This window comes from Pristis pectinata, chromosome 1 (genome assembly GCF_009764475.1).
Source record: "Pristis pectinata isolate sPriPec2 chromosome 1, sPriPec2.1.pri, whole genome shotgun sequence".
NCBI lineage: Eukaryota > Metazoa > Chordata > Chondrichthyes > Rhinopristiformes > Pristidae > Pristis > Pristis pectinata.
The window spans coordinates 124754599-124777804 of record NC_067405.1 but is presented as its reverse complement, the minus strand read 5'-3'; the positions used below and the strand labels follow the sequence as shown (position 1 = coordinate 124777804).

At 39.5% G+C, this 23206-nt stretch overlaps 1 protein-coding gene across 2 annotated transcripts in view; it reads left to right on the top strand.

Moving 5' to 3' along the window:
* Positions 1–21510, top strand: part of LOC127570815 (potassium channel subfamily K member 10-like) — a 38785-nt gene extending 17275 nt beyond the window's left edge. For both annotated transcript variants that reach the window (XM_052016667.1, XM_052016676.1), the window contains 3 exons: positions 3592–3778; positions 12278–12420; positions 19060–21510. In XM_052016667.1, coding sequence (XP_051872627.1) covers positions 3592–3778; positions 12278–12420; positions 19060–19665 — 936 coding nt within the window. In that variant the 3' untranslated portion in view covers positions 19666–21510. The remainder of the gene's footprint in view (positions 1–3591; positions 3779–12277; positions 12421–19059) is intronic.
* The last annotated feature ends 1696 nt before the right edge of the window (positions 21511–23206 follow it).

Below are 23206 nucleotides of genomic sequence, written 5' to 3'. Positions count from 1 at the left end.
CTAGATTTGGTTTAATCTTTAATCCCTCCTAAAATCTATGGTTGGACCACAGTTGTGCTTTTGTACCCTAAAGGCATATATAATTGTTGCAAGTCAGCTATTATTTCTTTCACTGCTACTCATTGAATATCTATTATGACACCCTTTAATGTTGCGACCCAATCTACCACAGCCACTTTGCCTCTCAGACCTTTATAATTGCCTTTGCTTCGATTGAAAACACGGCTTTCAGCCTGAACTTTCAAATTAAATGTGACATTCTATCTTCACTCTAACTTTACAGCTGGATTATTGATTATTCCTTTCTTGTTGAACAGCACTAGATTTAAAATAGCTTGTTACTGAGTCAGTTCCTCAACATAATGATAATTATATCCATTCTGTATCCATTCCATATGAATCCATTTGTATCCATTCCAGGAATTCATCCTCTACATTGTTAGTACTAATTTGTCATGGGAACAAATGTGGACCACAGCTGACTCTTCACCCTCCCCCTTTCAGGTCACTCTGTAGCTGTTTAGTGACATCACTGGCTATAGCACCAGGAAAGCAACATACCATTTTGGGATTCACATTGACAACTACAGAAACACCTGTCTGTCCTCCTAACTGTTGGATCTCTGATCACTATTGCTCTCATTTTCTTCTTTCTTCCCTCATGGCTCTCTGGTTGCAGTCCCCTGAGGAGCCATAAGTACCCAAAATGGAAAATCTGGTAGTAAGTGAGATGGGCTCAGGGAACTCCTGGACTATCTGCTTGATCCTTCCAGTTTGCCTGGAGGTCATCCATTTTCTATCACATCATCTTCAGCTTCGCTGTTGATGTACTAATCACAAAATCCTCCACCTTGCGGATATGCCCCAATGACTTCAGCTGCCATTCCAGCTCCAATTACCGGAGTTCAAGCTGCTGCAGCTGGAGATGCGGTTGTCTAGTGCACAAGAAGTGTCCACTTGACATGGGATTCATTGTCCACTTGGCTTAACTGCCTTGCCTCACCTTTACCTTCAGAAATAACCTTATAGAGTTGAAATTTATCAGAAAATACTCACCAGTTTCCCACCAATCACAGGCCTTCTGTCAAGATCACATTCAAACTGTGACATCACAATTTCAGGCCAATACCAGTGCTGAGTTGCTCCTATTGAGCCCACTCACCATTGACCTACCTCACTGATGTGCTCTTACTCACTGAAGTCCACACTCTGAGAACTATGCATTCAGAGGAAAACTACCCTCAAACTGCACTGTTTACTTATGCCACATCCAATTGAATTGGCAATTAATTAACCAGTATTGTTCTTGAATTTACTACAAGGAGGTGCATAGGGCTAGCAAGAATGTCCTGTTTGTTTTGCCTTTTGATTTTCCCACCAGCCTACAAGAAAATATTTTGCTGTTTTATTCCGCCCCTAACACTGAGAGTAGGGCTAAGGGTAGGGTTGGAAAGGGGAACCCAAAGCCTACCATTCTACAGCATAGTGCTTTGAAGTGTCAACATGCTGTGCTTCCGTCCTATCCCTCAATGCAAAACCTCACATCAATTTGGAATTCAGATGGCTCTTCTACCCAATTCAAATGAAGTTAGTTATAGAGACAATAAATGGTAACAGCTGAAACTACATCAAAAGGGTTGATAATATTTCAAAATCCAAATGCATTCAGCTTCCTGAATCCAAAACTCAAATTATGATTCAATTTTGGGTATGTATTTCCTGAAACATTACAGTGCTACCTGGACCTCAGAGATAGACACCTTGAATTTCCACTGATGTTCTCTTCTTGGAGATAAGCAGAATCCCCAGTGAAATTGCATAAATGTTCAAAGCAGCTGTTAACACATTGATCTGCTTTTGAGCTTGGCCAGAAGATCAGGAAAATCTGGGGGAAATTCTCTTTGATCAAACTGGGCACCTCTATCTGATGGCTATTTGACAAGCATATTTTTTATATATACTGACTTAATTATTCAGAAAATAATACTCATGAATCTATTTTTAAAATAATGCTAAGTTTTGTGCTTATAAAATGAAGGATTACAGTGCTGGCAACCAGCCCTCAGAAACATGTCCAACAATACCATTTTCTAGAGTAATCGTTTGTGAGCTCCCTTTTGCCAAATTGCTGTCAATATAGATGAAGTCATATATCCTTTGTACATTGTATGTTAGTGTAGAATCAACCAAGTATCTATAGGACGTAATGATAACAGTATTTATAAAGGCCAGCCAAAGATAAATCAGTAGACCTCCTCACTAATGCAAGAGCAACTTACTCTGTTTGAACAGCAGTGGTGGCCCATAATTAAGTTGTAAAAGACAGTTTCTTCATATGGTTTAACTGAGTTCCTAGAAGCTAAAGGACTTCCAATTAGAATATAAAAGTAAGGATGTAATGCTGAGGCTTTATGAGGCATTGATCAGACCACATTTGGAGTATTGTGTGCAGTTTAGGGCCCCATATCTAAGGAACGATGTGCTGGCATTGGAGAGGATCCAGAGGAGGTTTACGAGAATGATCCCGGGGATGAAAGGGTTAACGTTTGAGGAGGGTTTGATGCCTCTTGGCCTGGACTTGCTGGAGTTTTGATGGATGAGGGGGGATCTCATTGAAAGCTACTGAATATTGAAAGGCCTGGATAGAGTGAATGTGGAGAAGATGTTTCCAATAGTGGGAGAGTCTAGGACCAGACGGCACAGCTTCAGAATAAAAGGACGTCCCTTTAGAACAAAGATGAGGAAGAAGTTCCTTAGCCAGAGGGTGGTGAATCTGTGGAATTCATTGCCACAGATGGCTGTGGAGGCCAAGTCATTCAGTATACTTAAAGCAGAACTTGATAGGTTTTTGATTAGTAAGGGTGTCAAAGGTTATGGGAGAAGGCAGGAGAATGGGGTTGGGAGGGAATAATAAATCAGCCATGATCGAATGACAGAGCAGACTCGATGGGTTGAATGGTCTAATTCTGCTCCTATGGTCTTATGGTCTAATTTACCCCATTTAGGCACACCCTACTCCAACCATCCTACCCCCAAAAATGAAATCTCAGAAGTAAATGACATGTTCCTCTTTTTGTCCCTTATTTGTCTTCTATTTGTATAACCAGCTGCCCTATATTTACCTGGCTTATCCCAGCTGCTATGGGTACTTTGGCACTTCAGCATCGTTGCACAATGTGTTAAATAGATCCAAATGGAAATAGTCAATGGAAATATGTCATTCCACACTGGGGACAACAGTATTGTTGGAAAGAACTACTATGGGCTTCTGAACCAGTTTCAAGGCCTGTAGACACTCCAACATTTATGTGGTTTTGTCCAACATGTAAAATTCTGCACTCTTTAGCATTATTTCATTTTATCCCATTCAGATTAAATGATAACTAAGTTCAAATAATGTGGAAAATGTATTTGTGCATTTCTCCAAAAGTTCTATTTTTCACTAGATTATTTGTGACCCTAATAGTGACTATTCATTTATATTTATTTCTATCAACAACCAATTTGTCATTTCAATATCTAGCATTTACGTTAATTCAATTTATGCCATCAGTTTTAAATGTAAACCCTAATTATTTTATCTTTTTCCAGAAAAAGCAAGTGAGTCAAACTAAAATACGAGTCATCTCCACAATCCTTTTCATTTTAGCGGGTTGCCTTGTTTTTGTGACTATCCCAGCAATTATTTTTAAACACATCGAAGGATGGACAACGCTGGACTCCATCTATTTTGTTGTTATCACCTTGACGACAGTAGGATTTGGTGATTATGTAGCAGGTAACTAGTTTACTGCTCTAAGATTGTAACAGGTATAAGCATATGGCTTTAACAAAATATCACTATAGCTGTTTGATTTATGTATTTATGAAAATTGTATAGAGATGAGCTTTGCACTTATATATCCATGATTAGATCAAACGACTTAGTATGACCAGAATGGGTGGTCAGAATTCTAGTTTGCTGACGCTATGATTTGCCTAAGTAGGAATGAATGTCAATTTGAGACAAGGGTCTGAGCCATTCCAGTTAAAAGGCAGGTAAGCCAGTGATTAGAAGATAATGATGTTCTGAGCTGATCCTTGGCAGGCAGGGCATTGCAGTATCTCTGTTTAATTGGCCCTGACAATGGAAACAGCCTGTACCATAAATCTTAATAACGGGAGTTCTGCTCTCGCTCTGTTACAACTCAGAAATAGGTTTATTATTTATAAAGAAGATAAATATAATGATTTCATGCTTTTAATTGAAAATACCCCTTAATGTTAGGCAAAACCCAAGGCATCCCAGATTTCCCAGAATTCACTTAAAGCACAATTATACAATCTCTGGTGCATGATGCAATTGATGTTTTAATGTAAAGTTAACTGTATGCAGTTTAGTGTATTCAAGGCTGAGATAAGTTTGTATACTATAGGTGAATTGAGAACTATAGGGATCAGGTAAGAAGCTTAATGGAGACCATGATCACATTTATTGCTAGGTCAGATTCAAGGGGATGAATGGTTATTTATTCTGCTATTTCTTATGTTTTTAAGTTCTTATTTTGTGCTAAAGATAGAATTAACTGCCAGCTTGTACTGGACACTGGTCCTATTTTGCTGAAGTAGTATCAAAAATTTTGCACAAACTCAGTGATATAACCTGAACATTAAATCTATCATGAAACATTGCAATCAAGCAGCACATCCAAATGTAACTGATCTAGAAATGTACAGGATCAATGGGGTTACTAGTCATTGAACGTGATTGTGTAAAGATCTTTAGTGAGCCAAAATAATTTCTCTAGTCAGCCTAAAGATCACATGGTAAGACATTCATCTCTGAACCCTGACTACAACAGCAGAGCTAAACACATCTACTTGGCTTCATTGAGAGCTGGCCACAAGGCACCTAAATTATTGAGTTTATATCACTGTAAACTGAGTCTAGATTAATGTGGCTTTATAGCAGCATCAAAAGGAGAAACAGACCTACTCAGAATTAACCTTCAGTTAATTCTGGTCAGACAAGTAGTGTTGGATTAGAATCATAGATTCATAGTCATACAGCAGACAAATCTATGCCAACCATCAAGAGCCTATCTGTAGCGGTTGCTACCGCGGAATAAAACAAGACGCTAGTCGGAGCATTGCCGAACAAGAACTGGTTTATTTTCCCGCCTTGCGCGGGCCCTTTAAGGGAGACTGTTCCCGCCCAATGAAACCGGCAATGACGTAAGTATTACGTCATCAAGACTTTCCCACGCGCGGGTTCTCCCCGTCGCTCGGAAAGACGAGGCCCGCCGCCATCTTGGGCCTTGTCACTCCGACGCCGCGTGACCCGACTGCCGAGCCGGTTCGCCCGACTAAACGGTGAGTCGCCACATATCTATACTAATTCCATTTACAAGCACTTGGTCCATAGCTTAGCACCACACTCCTCATTGTCAACACCATTACTTTTTGCATCATCTGCAAATTTACCAGTCATACCTCCTGCATTGACATTTGAGTCTTTAATGTATATTACCAACTGCAAAGGTCCCAGCACCAATCCCTTTGGTATCCCACTGGTCACAGGCTTCCAATCACAACAGCAACACTCCACCATCACCCTCTGTTTTCTACCATCAAGTCAATTTTGGATCCAATTTGCCAACTTGCCTTGGATCCCATGGGCTCTAACCTTTTGGACCAGCCTTTCACATGGGTCTAATCAGTGGTCTTACTGAAGTCCATGTAAACCACGTGAACCACACTGCCCTTCATTTAGTTACCTTTACAAAAAGACTAATTTAAATTAGTCAGACAGGATTTCTCACAAGCAAACCCTTTGCTGACTCTCTGATTAGTCTCTGCCTTTCCAAGTTTAGAATAAATCTGTCCCTCAGAAATTTTTCCAAAACTTTCCCTCTCACTGATTTTGGACTAGCTGCCCTATATTTATTTGGCTTATCCCAGCTGCCCTTCTTGAAAAAGGTACCACATTTTCCAACGTCTTACCTGTGATGTTAAAATCTCCACCAGGGCTCCAGGAATCTCCTCCCTTGCCTCCTACTGCAGCCTGGGATACATCTCATCTTATCTCATCTCATTTCATCTAACTGATGCGACAGTGGGTACTTCTGCACTTTGGCATCATTGCACAATGTGTTGAATATATCCAAATGGACACAATCAATGACATTTCCACACTGGGGATGACAGTATTGTTGGAAAGAACCCCTATGAGCAAATGGACTTCTGAACCAGTTTCAAAGCTTGTGGACACTCCAATGTTTAGGTAGTTGTTTCCAACACTGAACATTCTGCACTATTTAACACTATTCCATTTAATTCCATCCAGATTAAACGATAACTGAGTTCAAATAATGTGGAACATTTAGGCCAACGATATGTAGGGCACTATAATTTTCCACAGAGCTTTAAAAGAATGAGCAAAAAACTCACCTAGTTCAGACATTACTCCTCACACTTCCCCACAAAAGTGAGCTTCCCACCTTGATTAAATTTTAGAAAAAGTTTTGAACAAAATGTGCAATAGATAAATGATTCATCACATCCACTACACTACACAGATTTGACATTTGATAAATAAGGATATCCTATTGTACATTTTATTCTTGTGATTTTTTTAAGGAGATGCTTATTTGAAAAAGTGACTTCACACTTAGCTTGCAATATTTTTTCTCAAACATATGCAAAGGATAGGTTTTAAGATTTTTCTAAAAATGACTGAATTTGTAAGCAAAATTCAAAGATATATATTCATAGTATTTAATAACTCTTGTAGTAACCTTTTCTGTTCCTTCATCTACATTTAGTCCTGTCTACTGTAAATTCAAATTGCTCATATCTTATCAACTAAAATGTTGACTCCATCTCAGTTATTCCCTTCTGCAACGTTTGCTAAAGCCATAGTAATGTCGCATGAGTATATCTAGATGCATGAGGTATATGTGTGATATATGCACACTTGCACAGTGTAGTTGGATGGAGTGGAAAAAGCAAAGACATATGAGTTTCAGCAATTCTCTTTGTCTTTTAGTGATTCATTATATTTCTGTTATATTCATAATATTTACATATTAAAATGTACAATAGGATATCATTGCAATTCGAATGTGAGCCTGTTGGGAGCTCTTTTATCCTGGTGCAAACACACTTCAAATCACTCCATAGATGAAATGTAAAGGTGAAACCTTGCATTTTTCTTCAAAATGTTTTCCCAGGAGCCTCCCAAACTGCACAGTTCCCCTTTTTCACACAGAGTTTTGACCAGTGTTCTCTCCTATGCCCACACATGCCAGTACTTCAAATTGCCACCGTAGCCATCAACAGTGTTATTGCGCAGGTAAGATCTACCTTAACCTCTTCTCTCACATGAGGTTTGTATTTGCATCTTTGTCACCAGTTTGCAGTTTACAGATGTAGAAGTGAAGCTAGAGTTCTAAAGCCAAATCTGAAGCACGTAGATCAGATTGGTGCAAATTGCTGCAACAGATCTAATGGAAACCATCTACTTATGTCAATACAAAACAGAAAAAAGGGCACATGTCCTTGGCATGCATGTCTAAAGCCAAGGTAGTTAATCATAGCAGCTTCAGTAGTGTAATTTCTTCACAGAAGAGAAACTTTCATAGTTGCCACTGAGAGGAAATCCACAAAGTAGCGGAGCTAATGTGAATGATGGAAAACTGGCCTTACATAGCATTTCTGCCATCCACAGCAAACAGAATGACCTCTGCTCAAAGATATACTTAAGTGGTCACTGGATTGACATGATTGTCAACATGGCAGCAGCTTGCTCAATTATGGGCAAACTTCTACCTAAGTCAGTTTGGTCAAGTTCCACTAACGAAGAGTAAAGTGAATCTGAAACCATATTCAAGCAGAATACCGAAAGCTTGAGGAGAAACGGAATGTTTGGTGAATCATAATGGTCAGGAAATAGAACTGCTGTTGATTGTGGCTGATTATACTAATCAACCAACATTGATGACAAATATTGGCTTAGATAATTGAATGTGGACTGGAAAGAGGAGTTCAACAGAGATGCTTCAGAAACACGCTGGGAAATATGATTGGGAAAGAATGTAGCAAAGTTCTAGGATATCTGTGTGGGTACATACAAGTTATAATGCCGGTATGTATCAAGCCAGATGCAAAACTAATTTACTGACAGCCTCGGCCTGTCCCACATGCATTGACAAACTAGATGGAGGGAAGGTCAGATAAATTAGAAAGAAATTGAGTTCTAATGCAGACAAGCCAGAGTGACTAGGCAATAACAATTATAGTAGAGTCTAAAGTGGACAAGATTCTTTGAATTAGTGATCATTACAAGGTGACAATGAAACAGGCAGCTGATGATGGACAGTTGACAATGGCAGTTGATGACCTGAAGATCAAAAAACTGAAGGTGCTGGAAATATGAAAAAGAACCAGAAAACACAGGGAGTATGCAGTGGGTCAGGTAGTGCCTGTGAAAGGAGGCAAAGAATTAACATTTCAGGTTAACGGCTCTTTGTCAGAACTGGAAAGAGCTCTGATGAAGTCTTCGGACTGAAATGTTAACACGATTTCTTGCTCTGCAGATATTGCCTGAGCTGCTGAGTGTTTCCAGCATTTTCTGTTTTTATTTCAGAAACAATATTCTACTTCACAGGATCTATATGGAAAGCTTTCATCAAGGTAGATTGGTTTATGCACATACTCAGTTGAATATAGATAAAGATTGTGAGTAATATTTGACAAATAATATACATAAAATCTGAATTTTTGCACAAATCTACCTTATGGTGTGAAATCATCTCCAAGGTCCTTTCAAGCTACCATGAATAAGAAAATATGTTATAAGTCATTGTCTATGCAATTAAGATGATGAACTAATAATCACAAGTACTGAAAAATAAAATGTTAGAAGGCAACTACATGAACAGACTGATAAACTCAGAAGGTACAAATGTGCATTCATACAGAAAAAAAAGATTACCTTGGGTGAAAAGGTAATGCAAATGAATTGCAAGTAGTCAAAGAAAAAGTGGAACCAATTGTGAAGGCAAGGAAACTTGAAAACATTGCAGGACTTAGGCCATTCCTTGTCATAGTACAGTGCAATGTTACAGCTTGTAACAGTATGGATGCCATTACATGAGTGAAGGAGAAAGGCAAAAAATGGAATTGAGGCAAGGCACAACAAAAGGCACATGAAGTATGTAAGACGAGTCATAAAAATGCGTCTTTATAAGTTCACTATGTTAAAATGTACATGTTATCTCGTGTAACAATACAAACAATGCCCTGTGACATTATGAAGTAGGAGCTGTTACATGTCACGTAATGGGCAATGACCAAAAAATCAACAGTGTTTGTACATTGACAGAACTGAGAAAAGTCATGCTCGAATTGAGAACTGTGGAATTTAGGATTGAAATGACACAAGATTCAACCAAATTGAATATGGCAGTGATCCCTTCCCCAAGTCAAGAATATGACAGAATGAAAATTCTTTGAAATGGTGAAAGAGACTCAGAAAATCTGTGGATAGGTTAAATCTGTAAATAATATGAAAATGTGCGTCACTCTTTCTCTTCAAAGAGGGGAAAGCAGCATTGCGTATGTGTATGATGTATGCGTTCTTGCACAGTGCATTTAGAAAGTGTGAAATTAACAAGATGCTTGTGTCTTTGCAGCTCTCCATGAGTCTTAGTAATTTATCGTATTCTTAGCATTATAGCACTATAGAGAGTAATAATAAAAACCCACATATACATTAAACCCAAGGTAGTTACAAATGTACTGCAGTGAAGTTCAAGCCATAATGAATGAATTATTGTTTGAATCTCCACTAAGGCTGTTTATGGAAGATTCTAAAAAGCCTGATGGTAAGTTCCAGCTTATGAAATTACAATGTACATTAATATGACAGTTAAAATCTGTCAATTTGTGCTGGACTGATGAAAATAGTTATGCAGACAAAATGAGAAGACAGTTGTGCTACCCTCAGTAGCTTTAGTTCTTCCCAAATCTGAGGCAATATTATGCATGATCAATAGGTGCAGATAAACATGTATTCAAGCAGTGCCTTTCACAACCTCTTCTTTTCTTGTCGTGCATTCACTGTTGCAATGCAGGAAATAGAACAGCCATTTTCAGTTCAGCAGGTTCCACAAACAAAAATGAAATAAGTGACCATATAATTTGAAACAAGACCAAAAAGTGCTGGAAAGGGTCAACAGGTCAGGTACCATCAGTGGCAGATGGGAAACTTTTCCACAGATGCTGCTTGACCTGCTGAGTTTTTCCAGCACTTTTGCTTCATCTTCAGATTTACAGCATCTGTAGATTTTTAAAAAATTTACATTGACCAGATAATTTGTTCTGTTAGACGTTGTTGAAGGGTTTAATATCAGACAGAAGGCAAACAATTACCACAGTAACGAGTTGATGCTACTAGAGCTGTGCTACTATCTTGTCCTGCTTTGGTTGTGACTTTTGGAACAAGTATCTCTTCTTTGAAAATACCCCATAAATTGCAAGAAAATAATATCTGGAATTCAATATCAAATTATTAGCTAGCTATTCTATTGTTGCTAATACTCAGTGGGAAATTATACAGTGTATATAATTGTAGAAAATTTAGAAATGATTGGAACAAGTGAATGAATGAAATAGCAATTTTTGTTTGAATGTGTTGATTTTTTGTGAAATGTTTTAACTCTTGGTTCTTTACTCTTTGGTTTACACTTGTTTTACCTTCATTACCTGTTTTACCTGTGGACATATGCTGATAGATCACTCCCCTGCTCTGTGAGGTAGGACAATTATGAAGCTTGTGGACCTAAAAAAAAAGGCAAAAGCAAATCACAAAATTAATTGAAAAAAGAAGCAGACATTTCATTTTGACACGAAAATATATTGCTAAGTTTTAGTTTTCACTGAAGAAGTTGTTGTGACAGCCCAAGCAGTGCCATTTGAGAGCATGCTTTTATGGGCAATCCAACCTTATGGGGTTTCATTAAATTTCCTGAATTTTCCTATTGGTTGGCTTCATGCATTTTTTGATGCTTCTCCAGCTACAGGGTTCTGTGTCAGGATAATCTCATTGCAGAATGTATTATGCTTAGTAAAGAGATAAGTAATTGAAAGAGCATGATGCACAACACAAATCAATGTAAATGAACTTTACAGAGAATTGTAATAATGGCAAAAGAATGAACCGGCCAGATGCAGATCCAGCAGGCAATTAGGAAGGCAGGTGGCATATTGGCCTTTATAATGAGAGAATTTGAATGCAAGAGTAAAGATATCTTACTGCAATTATACAGGGCGTTGGTGAGGTCACCCTGAACTACTGAGTACAATGTTGGTCTTATACTTGCTGTAGAGGAGAGTAAGAAGCCTAAGACTGACCTCAAGTAAGAAGCATGAGACTTGACCTCATTGAAATGTGCAAAGTTCTTCAAGGGCTCAACAGAGTAGATGCTGGGAGCAAATTTCCTCTGGGTAAGGAGTTAGGATCCAGGGATCACATTCTCAAAACAAGGGGTAGGCCATTTAGGATTGAAATGAGAAGGACTTCCTTTACTCATGGGTGGTAAATTTTTGGAATTCTCTGCCCGCATGGCTGTGGAAGCTCTGGAATTGCTTGCACTGAAAACAGAGATTAATAGATTTCTGGGAAGTAAAGGGTTCAAGGGATACAGGGATAGGGCAGGAAAAAAAGTATTTGAGTAGAAGACCAGCCACAATCTGGTTGAATGCCAGTGCAGGCTCAAAGGACCAAATGGCCTACTTCTGCTCCAGTTGCTTATATTCTAACACTAAATCTTGAAATTAGACAAACAACTGTTTGTGTTGTATTCCTGTCCAGACCGACAAAAATACAATGTGTAATCAGAGTATTGTTGATGGTGACAAATCAGATTTTCTTTTTCATATTGATTTCTAATTGGATAAAGTAACTTTAGCTTTTTAATTCCATCTCGATGTAGACCAGTTTCAATCAAACTAAAAATCAAAATCAAGGACAATGTTCTTAAAACTAATAGTGCTTCCTTTTGAAATGGTGAGAACTTTGGTGAACTTGAACGGTTAATTTGACATCACTGATGTTTCCGGCCATGCTGATCATGAATCTGGTGCCTGTGTTCCTACTGTAACTGAATCATTTCCTCAGGTGATGGAGGTTGGAGACAGATGTTGTTGTGAAATTAGATCATCATTTTCCAATTTAGCAAGTAGCAATTAAAAGTTGCATTCTGTGCACTTAGTTCTGTGTCATCTGTTTATGCAGGTGGAAACATAGTTATTCATTATCGAGAATGGTATAAACCATTGGTCTGGTTCTGGATCTTGGTAGGCCTGGCCTACTTTGCAGCTGTCCTCAGCATGATTGGAGACTGGCTGCGTGTGATATCCAAGAAAACAAAGGAGGAGGTAAGATGTTATATTTGCTCCTGTAAATATCACTAAACAATTTATAGGAGTGGGATTTTGTCACGGAATAGGTTAAGATTGTATGCCAGATCCAATTGATCCTGGTAACAAATGTATAACAGGTTCAAATCCATGAGGAGAAACGCCAGGATAGGCACAGCCATCATTGTAAAACATGCTTTACCTTGAATGGTCATGGGCCAGAGACTCCTAGGTGTCAGAGTGCATGCTGCATTTCTTCAGGGAAGCCTTGTGCATATCCCTGAATCTTTTCCTCTGCCTAGCTGGTCATCTGTTCCCATGACAGAGACCAGGACAGGTTGTCTGATGTTGGGCATGAGAACGGTAGAGTCTGATTCATTATAACTGGGGTCCTAAAGATGGAGATGTTGCCCTGGAAGAAGATACTGACATTAGTTTGCTTATCATTTAGTGAATCTGGGAGATTTTGCAGACATAGCCTTGTGGTGCCTTGAGCTGGTCACTGTAGGTATTCTGGTTCTCAGGAGGGCAGGGATCACTGTTGCCCTGAATATGAGTACTGCAAAACACTTTGTTTGTTCGTTCACACAGAGAGGGAGTTCAGACAGATCTGAAAACAGGCAGATAAACAGGAAATTCCAGAAACATTCAGCAGGTCAGGCAGAATCTGTGGAAAGAGAGGCAGAATTAATGTTCCAGATGGAAGACCCTTCATTAGAACCTGAAACTTTAACTAGGTTGCTCTTTCCACTGTCGCTAACTGAACCTGTTGAGTAGTTCCAGCGTTTACTATTGTTGTCTCAGGTTTCCAGTATCTGCTTTTTTAAAAACTTCCATTTACTCTGAATACTGGCAGTTAGCTGTAGGATAAGGAATGCGTGGTATGTTCTTGGATGGGACAATGTGAGGGTTTTTATAGCAAAAACAAAATAGTTCAGTGGTATGTGAATCCTCTATTGGAAAATGTTCAAGATGGCTAAAAAAAAACTTACCAGTGTACCTAACTATTCACCATGTCAAGCTCGTCACTGCTTCAACCTTTTTTATGGCCACATGAGGACATTAACCTTTTAGTCTTAATTGAATGGCAAATTGTTCTGAAAGGTGGCAATGATTACAGAGACCTTAGGAGTAATGTAGAGTGACATCTTCTCATGTAGTGCAAATAATGGAATAGGTTTTTTAGTAACCTTGGGGTATGTTGAACTGTGTGAATGGCACTCATACATTGCTATGTGGCTTTTACATTTTGGGACATGAGACAGATGCAAAGGTTGGACATGGATGTCTTTTGAGCACTACTCCTTATATAGACACTATGGAATGCATAAACGCTTCATGGACAATTTCATGACAATAGACATTAACTTGTAGAAGTTATTTGAATACTTAAGTCCTGGTGTCCTTTCCAGTCAATGTATTAGAATTTATTTGTGGAACATTGATTACCTGCTGTTCCATTTTATCTAACCTGAATTCTTAGGAAAGTTGCCACCAAAAATGTTCTGTGCCTACTCTGGTTTCCATTGGGTGAGTGGTGAATAGTTATTCCTGATAAATTACCATCAATCACTTTCATCATATGCTGATGCATTTTTTTTGCCCCATATCACTAAGTGATATGCCATTGCAGAGCTACTGACACCTTTGCAGCTTGCTGAAGTGTGGTCCCATTCAATACATTTACTTATGAGGCAACCCACAACACAATGTTTCTACAGTTAAATGAAGCTGTAGAGTCGAGTATCATTGGATTAATTAGAGAGGTGTGGTGTGGTCTCTAAACATCCTTAGATGTTGATGGGTGAACATAATATTGCTAATGAAGATCTTGAACCCTTATAAAACTGACCTCCTCATCAAATACATTGGGACTATACAGTAGTTCGCAATAAACCGAAGGCTTTACCAAAAAGGCAGAAATACACAGGCAAAACAATGAGACAAGAAGTTAAGTGCTTAATGCCAAGAATAATAAATCTACAGTACATCTTCAACTCAAACATGACTTTTATTTAGATTTAAATTATCATTTGTACAGGCAAGGTACATTGTGCAGACATGTACCAAAATCATGAAATTTAATTAAAAACAGACTTTGTTTCCTTTATTGATTACAAAATTCAATACAGGAAACATCTGCATCTGACATAGTCATCACCAGTAAAGCTCCACAATTGTAGCAGAGCATTGTAGAATCAGAGATAAAATGCAAGGCTTTAGTACTAAATTACAAACTCAATGGAAAACCCTAAATCTAAAGATGCCACAAACATTAACGATAACTTTTTTCAATAACAACTCATAAATGACCTATGATGCATTCACCTGCATTGCATGGGTCCAGAACACTTGTGGGACCTGTTCAGACAGGTGTAATTAAAGCCTTCACTCTAAGGGGTGCACTAGACTGAAATGAATTCAGATGTCTTGGGTTAGTACCTGGGGATCTCAAACAACAACTAGGAATTTTCTTTAAAAAGCATTAATTGGCTTGCAATGTTGTTATTTGTGAATGGATCCCAAAGGTAATTCTTGAAATCTCAAATTTCGATGTCAGAACAATCAAAAATAATTCTTCATTTAAAAAAAATCCAGAGCTTATTGGCTTAAATTTTTCAGCTTGTGCCCAACACCAGTACTCATTACCCACAATCCCCATTACCCCAAGCTAACCTGGTCAAGATCTGGAACATGGCCATCACCAGCCGAGACAATTTCAGGACTGAGCAGTGAGGACTGGAGCAGAGGCAGGGCCTCAAATGCTATCATGGGATGTTTGGGCCAGAAATATAAAAGAAGGGTCTTTGGAAATGAATGAGTGAATGCTGGAGGAACTCAGCAGGCCAGGCAGCATCCGTGGAGAAAAGCAGGTGGTCAACATTTCGGGTCAGGACCCTTCTTCAGGACTGAAGATAGGAAAAGGGGAAGCCCAATAGAAAGGAGGGGAAAGCAAAGCAGTGATAGGTGGACAAAAAAGGAGAGGCGGGGTAGGCACAAGGTGGTGATAGGTAGATGCAGGTAAGAGATAGTGATAGGCAGGTGAGGGGGAGCAGGGGAGAGCAGATCCACCAGGGGATGGGTCAAAAGTAAGGTGGAAAAAAGGGGGGTAGGGAAAAGAGAGATAGGCTGGGAAAGGGAAGAAAAGAAGAGGCTTGGTTGTGGGGGGGGGGGGGTGGGGGGCGGATGGGGATTACCTAAAGTGGGAGAATTCAATGTTCATGCCATTAGGCTGCAAGGTTCCAAGACGGAGAATGAGGTGCTGTTCCTCCAGTTTGCGCTTGGAACTCTCCTGGCAGTGGAGGAGGCTGAGGACTGACATATCAGTGATAGTGTGGGAGGGGGAGTTGAAGTGACTGGCAACGGGGAGATGCAGATTCTGGTTACAGACAGAGCGCAGGAGTTCTGCAAAACGGTCACCTAGTCAGCGTTTGGTCTCGCCAACGTAGAGGAGGCCACACTTGGAGCACCGAATGCAGTAGATGATATTAAGCGAGGTGCAGGTGAACCTCTGTCTCACCTGAAAGGACTGTTTGAGTCCCTGGATGGAGGTGATGGAGGCGGTGTAGGGGCAGGTGTCGCACCTATGGCAGGGGCAATGGAAACTTCCCGGGGTGGGAGCACTCCCACCTCCACGGATGCTGCCTGGTCTGCTGAGTTCCTCCAGCATCATGGTGTTTTTCATCTAGATTCCAACATCTGCAGTCCTTTGTTCTTCTAGGGGGGTGGGATAATTGGATAGCTTTTCCAAGAAGCTGGTACAAATATTATGATCAAAATAGTATCTTTTGCAATTCTGGGAGGGCTGACACGGTATCTTTTAACATCTCATTCAAAACTTGGCACTTCAGACAGAGCAGCACACTCCCGGTACAGCACACTCCCGGTATAGCACACTCCCGGTACAGCATGGAAGCTTTTTTTAAAATTCCTTTTTTGGAATATGGGCATTACTGGCAAGGCCAACATTAATTTTCATCCCTCATTGGCCTTGAAAAGGTGATGGTGAGCTAACTTCATGAACCACTCCAGTTCGTCTGGTAAAGGTATTCCAACAGAACTGTTCAATATGGAATTCAAGGATTTAAAGGCAGCAATAGTAAAGGAATGGCAATATATTTCCAAGTCAGCATGAGGCGCAGCATGGAGGGAAACATTCAGATGGTGGTCTTCCTATAAACCTGCTGCCCATGTCTTTCTTTGTGGTGGAGTTGTGGGAGGTGCTATTGGAGTGGTTTGGGCAAGTAACTACACTTCATTTGTAGATGGCATGTACTGCAATCCTGATGCACCGGTGATGGAGGAAATGAATGCTTAGGGTGCCAATCAAGCAGGCTGCTTTGCCCTGGATGGTGTCGAACTTCTTGAGTGCTGTTGGTGCTGCACTCATCCAGGCAAGTGGAAAGTATTCCATCATGCTCCAGAGTTTTTCCTTGTAGATGGTGGAAAGGATTTGGGGCATCAGGCTAGATTAATGCTCAAACCTTTCAAATTGGACTTCAACTGACAACCTCAAAGGCAGCATGTTAATCTTAACCAAGGCTGGCATTATGCCTGAGCTCGATGTTACTGTAAGGATTGCAGCCTGAGAATTCTGGAGATTTTTATTTTTATTTTTTTTATTAATCACTAATACTATTTCCCAGTCTTAGAACTCTTTCTAACTTGGTGACTTGTGCATTGAATGGATTTGTTAGTTAATGTTCCAAGTTAACATCTACAGATGTGGTGGCTTAAACTGTAGAACTTCCTTATCTTTTTCAGTCTTTCCTTCCTCGTGGAATCTTAAGATTTTAAAAAACTTTGTTCTGTTATTCCCTGTTCAGATTTTGTTCGTTTTCATAGAGTTATGGAATCATACAGCACAGAAATGGGCCCTTCAGCCCAACACATCTACCATTATGGCCGTCTATACTAATCCCACTTGCCCACATTAGGTCCCTATCCTTCTGTGCCTTGACTATTTAAGTGCCACCTAAACATAGTGATTGTGTCTGATTCCAATACCTTCTCTGGCAATAGGTTCTAGATATCAACCAGCTTCTGTGTAAAAAAAAAATTTCCTCAGATCCCCTTTAAAGATCCATTCTCTCACCTTAAACCTCTGCCCTCTTGCATTTGATACCCTTACCATGGGAAAAGATTCTGACTATCTACCCATTTATGACTCTCATAATCTTATACATCTCTATCAGATTACTCTTCACCATCCTACGCTCCAGGGAAGACAAGCCCAGCCTATCCAATCTCTCCCCATGAGTAAAGACCTCCAATCCAGTCAATACCCTAGCAAATCTCCTCGCACTCCCTCCAGTGTAATCTCATCCTTGCTATAGTGTGGTGACCAGAACTGCGCACACTACTCCAAGAAGTGCAGTCTAACCAGATGCAATTTCCCATCTCTTGTATTCTAGCCCTGACCTATGAAGGCAAGCATGTCATATGCTTTCTTTACCACTCTATCTACCTGTGTTGCCACTTTCAGGGAGCTAGAGATTTGCATTCCAAGGTTTCTGTGTTCATCAGCATTCCTTAGCACTCAATCACTTACTTTACATGCCTTACCAATATTTGACTTCCCGAATGCATTATCTCACACTTGTTTGGATTCGTTCCGTCCGTCAATGCTCCACCCGAATTTCCAACATATCTATATCCTGCTGTAGCCTCAGACAACCTTCCTCACTATCAACAATATCTTAAATTTCTGTGTCATTTGCAAACATACCAAATTCATACCTCCTACACTTGCACCTAAGTCATTAATATTTATTACAAACAATAAAGGTCCCAATTGCTACAGTGCACCGCTGGTCACAGACTTCCAATCAGAAAACTATCCTCCACCATTATCCTCTGCCTCCTACCACCAAGCCAATTTTAGATCCAAATCGCCAGTTTGACTTGGATCCCATGTGCCCTAACCTTTTGCACCATTATTCCTGTTCGGCCCCCCCTCCCTTTCCAAAGGTACATAAATCCTATCTCTTAGAATTTTTCTACCATTGACATAATGCTCACCAGCCTATAGTTATCCGGCTTCTCCCCACTGCCCTTCTTAAATAAAAGATCACTTTTGGAGGGGAAATAAAATTCTGGCAAGGAGGGAACTATTGATACGGCCACAAACTTTTGGTTTTGGAGATATTATTTATGCAAATATGCCTCTGTTTGGCACCAGTGTTAAGCTTGCATAAATTACTTTGCATATTAGGTTGTTTGCTCTGGAGCATCAGAGGCTGATAGAAGTTTATAAAATTATGAGGGGCATAGATAAGGTAGACATTCAGCATCTTTGTCCCAGGGTAGAAATGGCAAATACTAGAGGACATGTATTTAAGGTGAGAGGGGAACAGTTTAAAGGAGATGTGTGAGGCAAGTTTTTTTACACAGAAAGTTGTGGGTGCCTGGAATACACTACTAGGGGTAGTGGTGGAGGCAGATATGATAGTGGCATTTAAGACGCTTTTTGATGGACGCAAGAAATGGAGGGATATGGATCATGTGCAGGCAGAAGAGATTTAGTTTAATTTGTCATTGTGTTTGGCGCAGACATCATGGGCCAAAGGGCTTGTTCCTGTGCTGTACTGTTTTGTGTTCTATGTTCTATTAATTAATGTTGTGTAACAGTAAATAATGATTTGTACGTGGCTGCAGGTTGGTGAAATTAAAGCACACGCTGCTGAATGGAAAGCAAATGTGACAGCAGAATTCAGGGAAACACGGAGACGACTAAGTGTGGAGATTCACGACAAACTTCAGAGGGCGGCAACGATCCGGAACATGGAGCGAAGGCGGCTTGGCTTGGACCAACGAGCTCATTCTCTGGACATGCTCTCCCCTGAGAAACGGATGGCATTTGCGGGTCTGGAGACAGGCCAATTCAAGGCATCATCTCAGGAAAGTATAAATGGCAATGCTAACAATCTACAGCAGAAAGAAACAAGGCAATATGACAAACACATGCAAGGAGCGTCAGAAGACAATATTATCAATAAATTTGGATCTTCTTCAAGAGGAACCAAGAGATACAAAAATAAAGAACTTAAAAAAGAAATACCAGAGGATGTTAGAAAAATATATGAAACATTTGGGAATTGTGCACTGGATCAAGAGAAAAAGGATAGTGAAAAAGAGAAAGAAAGCAACCCAGATGTTCCAGCTATAACGAATTACGTTCAGCACCCAGAGGCAGAGGATGATGGGATACCCAATGAAACCAAAAATCCAGAGAACAGGAACTTACTTGAAAAAAAGATATAACGTTGTACAGTGAACAATGTAAGAAGTTTGAGGATTTTTAAAATTCTTGACATGTGCCTTACCATTTTCAAAATGTGAGAAAGTTATTTTACACACATGCATGATCCACACAACCTTTAGACTGATTTATTGTGCCACTGTGATATAAGGGTTTCACTACCAAATATCAAACATCAGCTGTTTGAACTATGACAATGTGTTTTGAGATGGACAATACAAATTTGGGAACATTTTAAGAGGACCCAGTGCTCATTACCAATGCAGTATATCTTAGGAAGGAAGTGGATGGCTCTATACATTGTTATCAGAAGTCCCACTTAATCTCTGTATATGTTTACTACTGAGAGGATTCACCTTTGGAATATTTATTTCCTCTAATTTATTATAACTGTTATACAATTTTTAAACACAGTTTGTGCAAACATCTTGTGCATCTGCTTGGCGTGTGCTGTATGACCCTTTTAAGATGTTACATTTGTGATAAGGATAAGACTTCTGCAGCAAAACAATGCAGCAAAGTTACATTGTTACAATTTCCTTGTGTAATTGCTAAAGAGTAACATAAGCACTCAACAAAAGTCTGCATGTTCATATCTTTGTAATTTAATATGCAACATCTTGATAAATGTTGATTTCTCAGGGCTCTCTTGTCCTGCTGTTACAAAGTTTCCTATATTAGGTTTTAAATATTATAGGGTGTTGGGAATAATATTACACACAAGTAATAATTCAAAGAAAGCATGTTGGTTATACTGATCTACGATCATTCTCTTGTTGTCTGTGATTCTTCTGCAATTAATACAATTAATTGGTATTGGTTCTTGAAAATTAATATCAATAAAATGAAGACAGAGCCTGATAAAGTTAAGCAGGTATTTTTAATCAATGTTTTACCACTTTTTTCTTTTCCTTGGTATTAAGGCTACACCCTTGATTCAGCCTCCTGTTGAAGAGGCTGGTAAAACAGGTTAGACATCCTGAAGTTGCTCAGAGTGCAGGTGCTGCAGTTGAAAAAGATCAAAAGGATATTTTTACAGGGTCAGACATTTCTCCTCTGTAGAACTCTTAATTTATGTCTGATTGGGAACAGATGAGCAAAATTCACAGGATACCTGATATATTTATGTCAGAAATTGTCCAGACTGAAACCTGCAACCTCGGGAATTTACCCAAATGGTTTTAACACGCAAAAGACAAAGACCTTGGAAATGCATGGACCAAGGACTGTTTTCTGGCTTAAATGCTTTGCACACTTTGGACTCCAAACCACACCAAATTTCACAGGATGCAGAAAGGACCTTAGTAATTAGGCCTTCAGTGACTTGGCTGTGTCTCTGTTATGGCTCTGGCAATAGAATCTGGAAACATTCCAAACTGGGCCACTGCCTGTGTTTTTTTTCCCCTCTTGCCCTGTCCCTAGCACCTTACCCTGTCAGGGAGCCACGTGCAATCTATCAAAGCTTTTCTGGCCTGCATCAATGGGATCCCATGTCTCTTGTTGCAAATGCACCTGAGGTTCTGTGCTGACTCAACACTGGAGCTGGGCTTCAGAGACTGCTAACTGAAGGAAGCCTGGCTGATTTTGTGGCAGTTCCAACAGGCTCTCTCATAAAGTTATATGAGGAATCTGCTGAAAAGTTCAACAAATTTAGGCCCTAAATTGTGGCTATGTTTTTAAGCATAGAACAATCTATGCATAGTACATTTTGAAGCAGCATTAGAATTATGCAAATGAAAATCAATAAAAATGCAGATGCTTAAATTCTGAAATAAAATCAGAACATGCTGGAGATACTCAGAGGGTCAGGCAGCATCTGTGCAAAGAGAAACAGAGTTAATGTTTCAGATTGAAGATCATATTGGATTAATGTAAGATTATTTACAACTGGTTAATTGAAAATCCAATTTTCATATTTTTCATATTTATTTTTCTGTAAAGTTGTAAAATTTTTGAACTAAAGAATTAATAATTTTCAAATGTTTTCTTTCTGTGATTTTTTTTGTCAGCATTGATGACTGTGTTCCATCAGATTTCATCTCCTGAAGTTAAAGATAAGTAATATTCTAGAAAACCTATTGGGCTCAAATTTTGACATAACGCACATCATAAACTCCTCAGGAAAATAACATTTGTGCTACTGTTGTGCCATTATGTGATACTATTTCAATTCTAGAATGCAATGCAATTTTTCCAAGCGAAGAATAAACCCACAGAAATAACAGCTCTACAGAAATTTCCTAGTGCAATTTATCCCATTGCATTTAATACTTCTAATTCTTTTCCAAAATAGGAGTCTGGCACCATGGACATGTGATATTCTTCTGACAAGGTGTAGGTGATTGATCACTCAAAGAATATGAAGATACATTGATCTACATGATTAACCACTAAGGTATTATTGATGACAAGACTGTCAGTGTATGCTGCCCGTGAAACTGACAGCTGATTTCTGATTTTTGTGCACATGTAGGTTATCAAATGTTTATCTTTCTCTAATTATTCTTCTATCTTCCCTCATAAACTTCAAACTATTCTTATGCATAAGGGTCTTCTGCTTTTGCAATGCATAATCTCCTCCAGCAGTATAATTCTCTGAGATATCTAAGAGCTTCCTGCTCATCCCTGAATTTAATCACTCCACCAGGGGCAGTTGCCCCTTTAGATGCCAAGGTCCAAAGCTCAGAAATTTCCTAAGCCTTTCTGTCTCACTATCTCTCTTTCCTCCTTTAAAATGTTGCTTAGAACCTTCCTCTTTGTTTCCCCATGGTAGCGAGCCAAGGCAACATTACTGTTTCCCAACCCAACAGTGTATTCAAAGATACTCATGATGGTCCTTTACAGATTTCTTTGTTTGAAACCTAACCTTAACCCACTGCTTGAATTTGATACCCTCAGTACAAGTGGTGGTAATCACAGTTCTACTGCAAAGATTAAACCAGGATAGATTTGTGTCTGTAAACATACAGCCCATAGCATAGAATTTTACAGATCAGGAGTTTATTGTGTTTGTTTCTTTCTGTAGAACATTTTGTAACACAGTGTGTTTAGAACTTTTTATGCTCAAAAATGGGCATTTGTCTGATTGAGTAGATGCAATGAACACCTAATATTGGGATTTAAGTCACATTATCATCAAACCTACAAGCTGAAGACACTTAATGTCTTTCCCAGCAGTTCACCAGAGAAGAAACCTCAAGTATCAAGTCCCTGTACAGTTGGTACCAAACCTCAGCTATGTTCCCAATGGGGCCAAATGGGAGAGGGGATGTTCAGGAGGGTACCAGTCAGATTGGGGTGGGATTAGCTGGAGAAAGGGTGGGTGGGGTGGATTCTATTGGTAATGTGGGAGGATTTTGGTCATAATTAGCAATATATGCTGTGGTTTTATTAAATATTCAGGAGGAACATCCCTGCCATGTCCAAATTCACATTCAGTTGAATATTGTGGGCATTTTCACCTTTGTGGTGCAGCCTACAGCAGTTATTGTAGGGACTGCCCAACCGGCTGATTTTAAACTTGGCGCTGGCAACCTTGGGGAA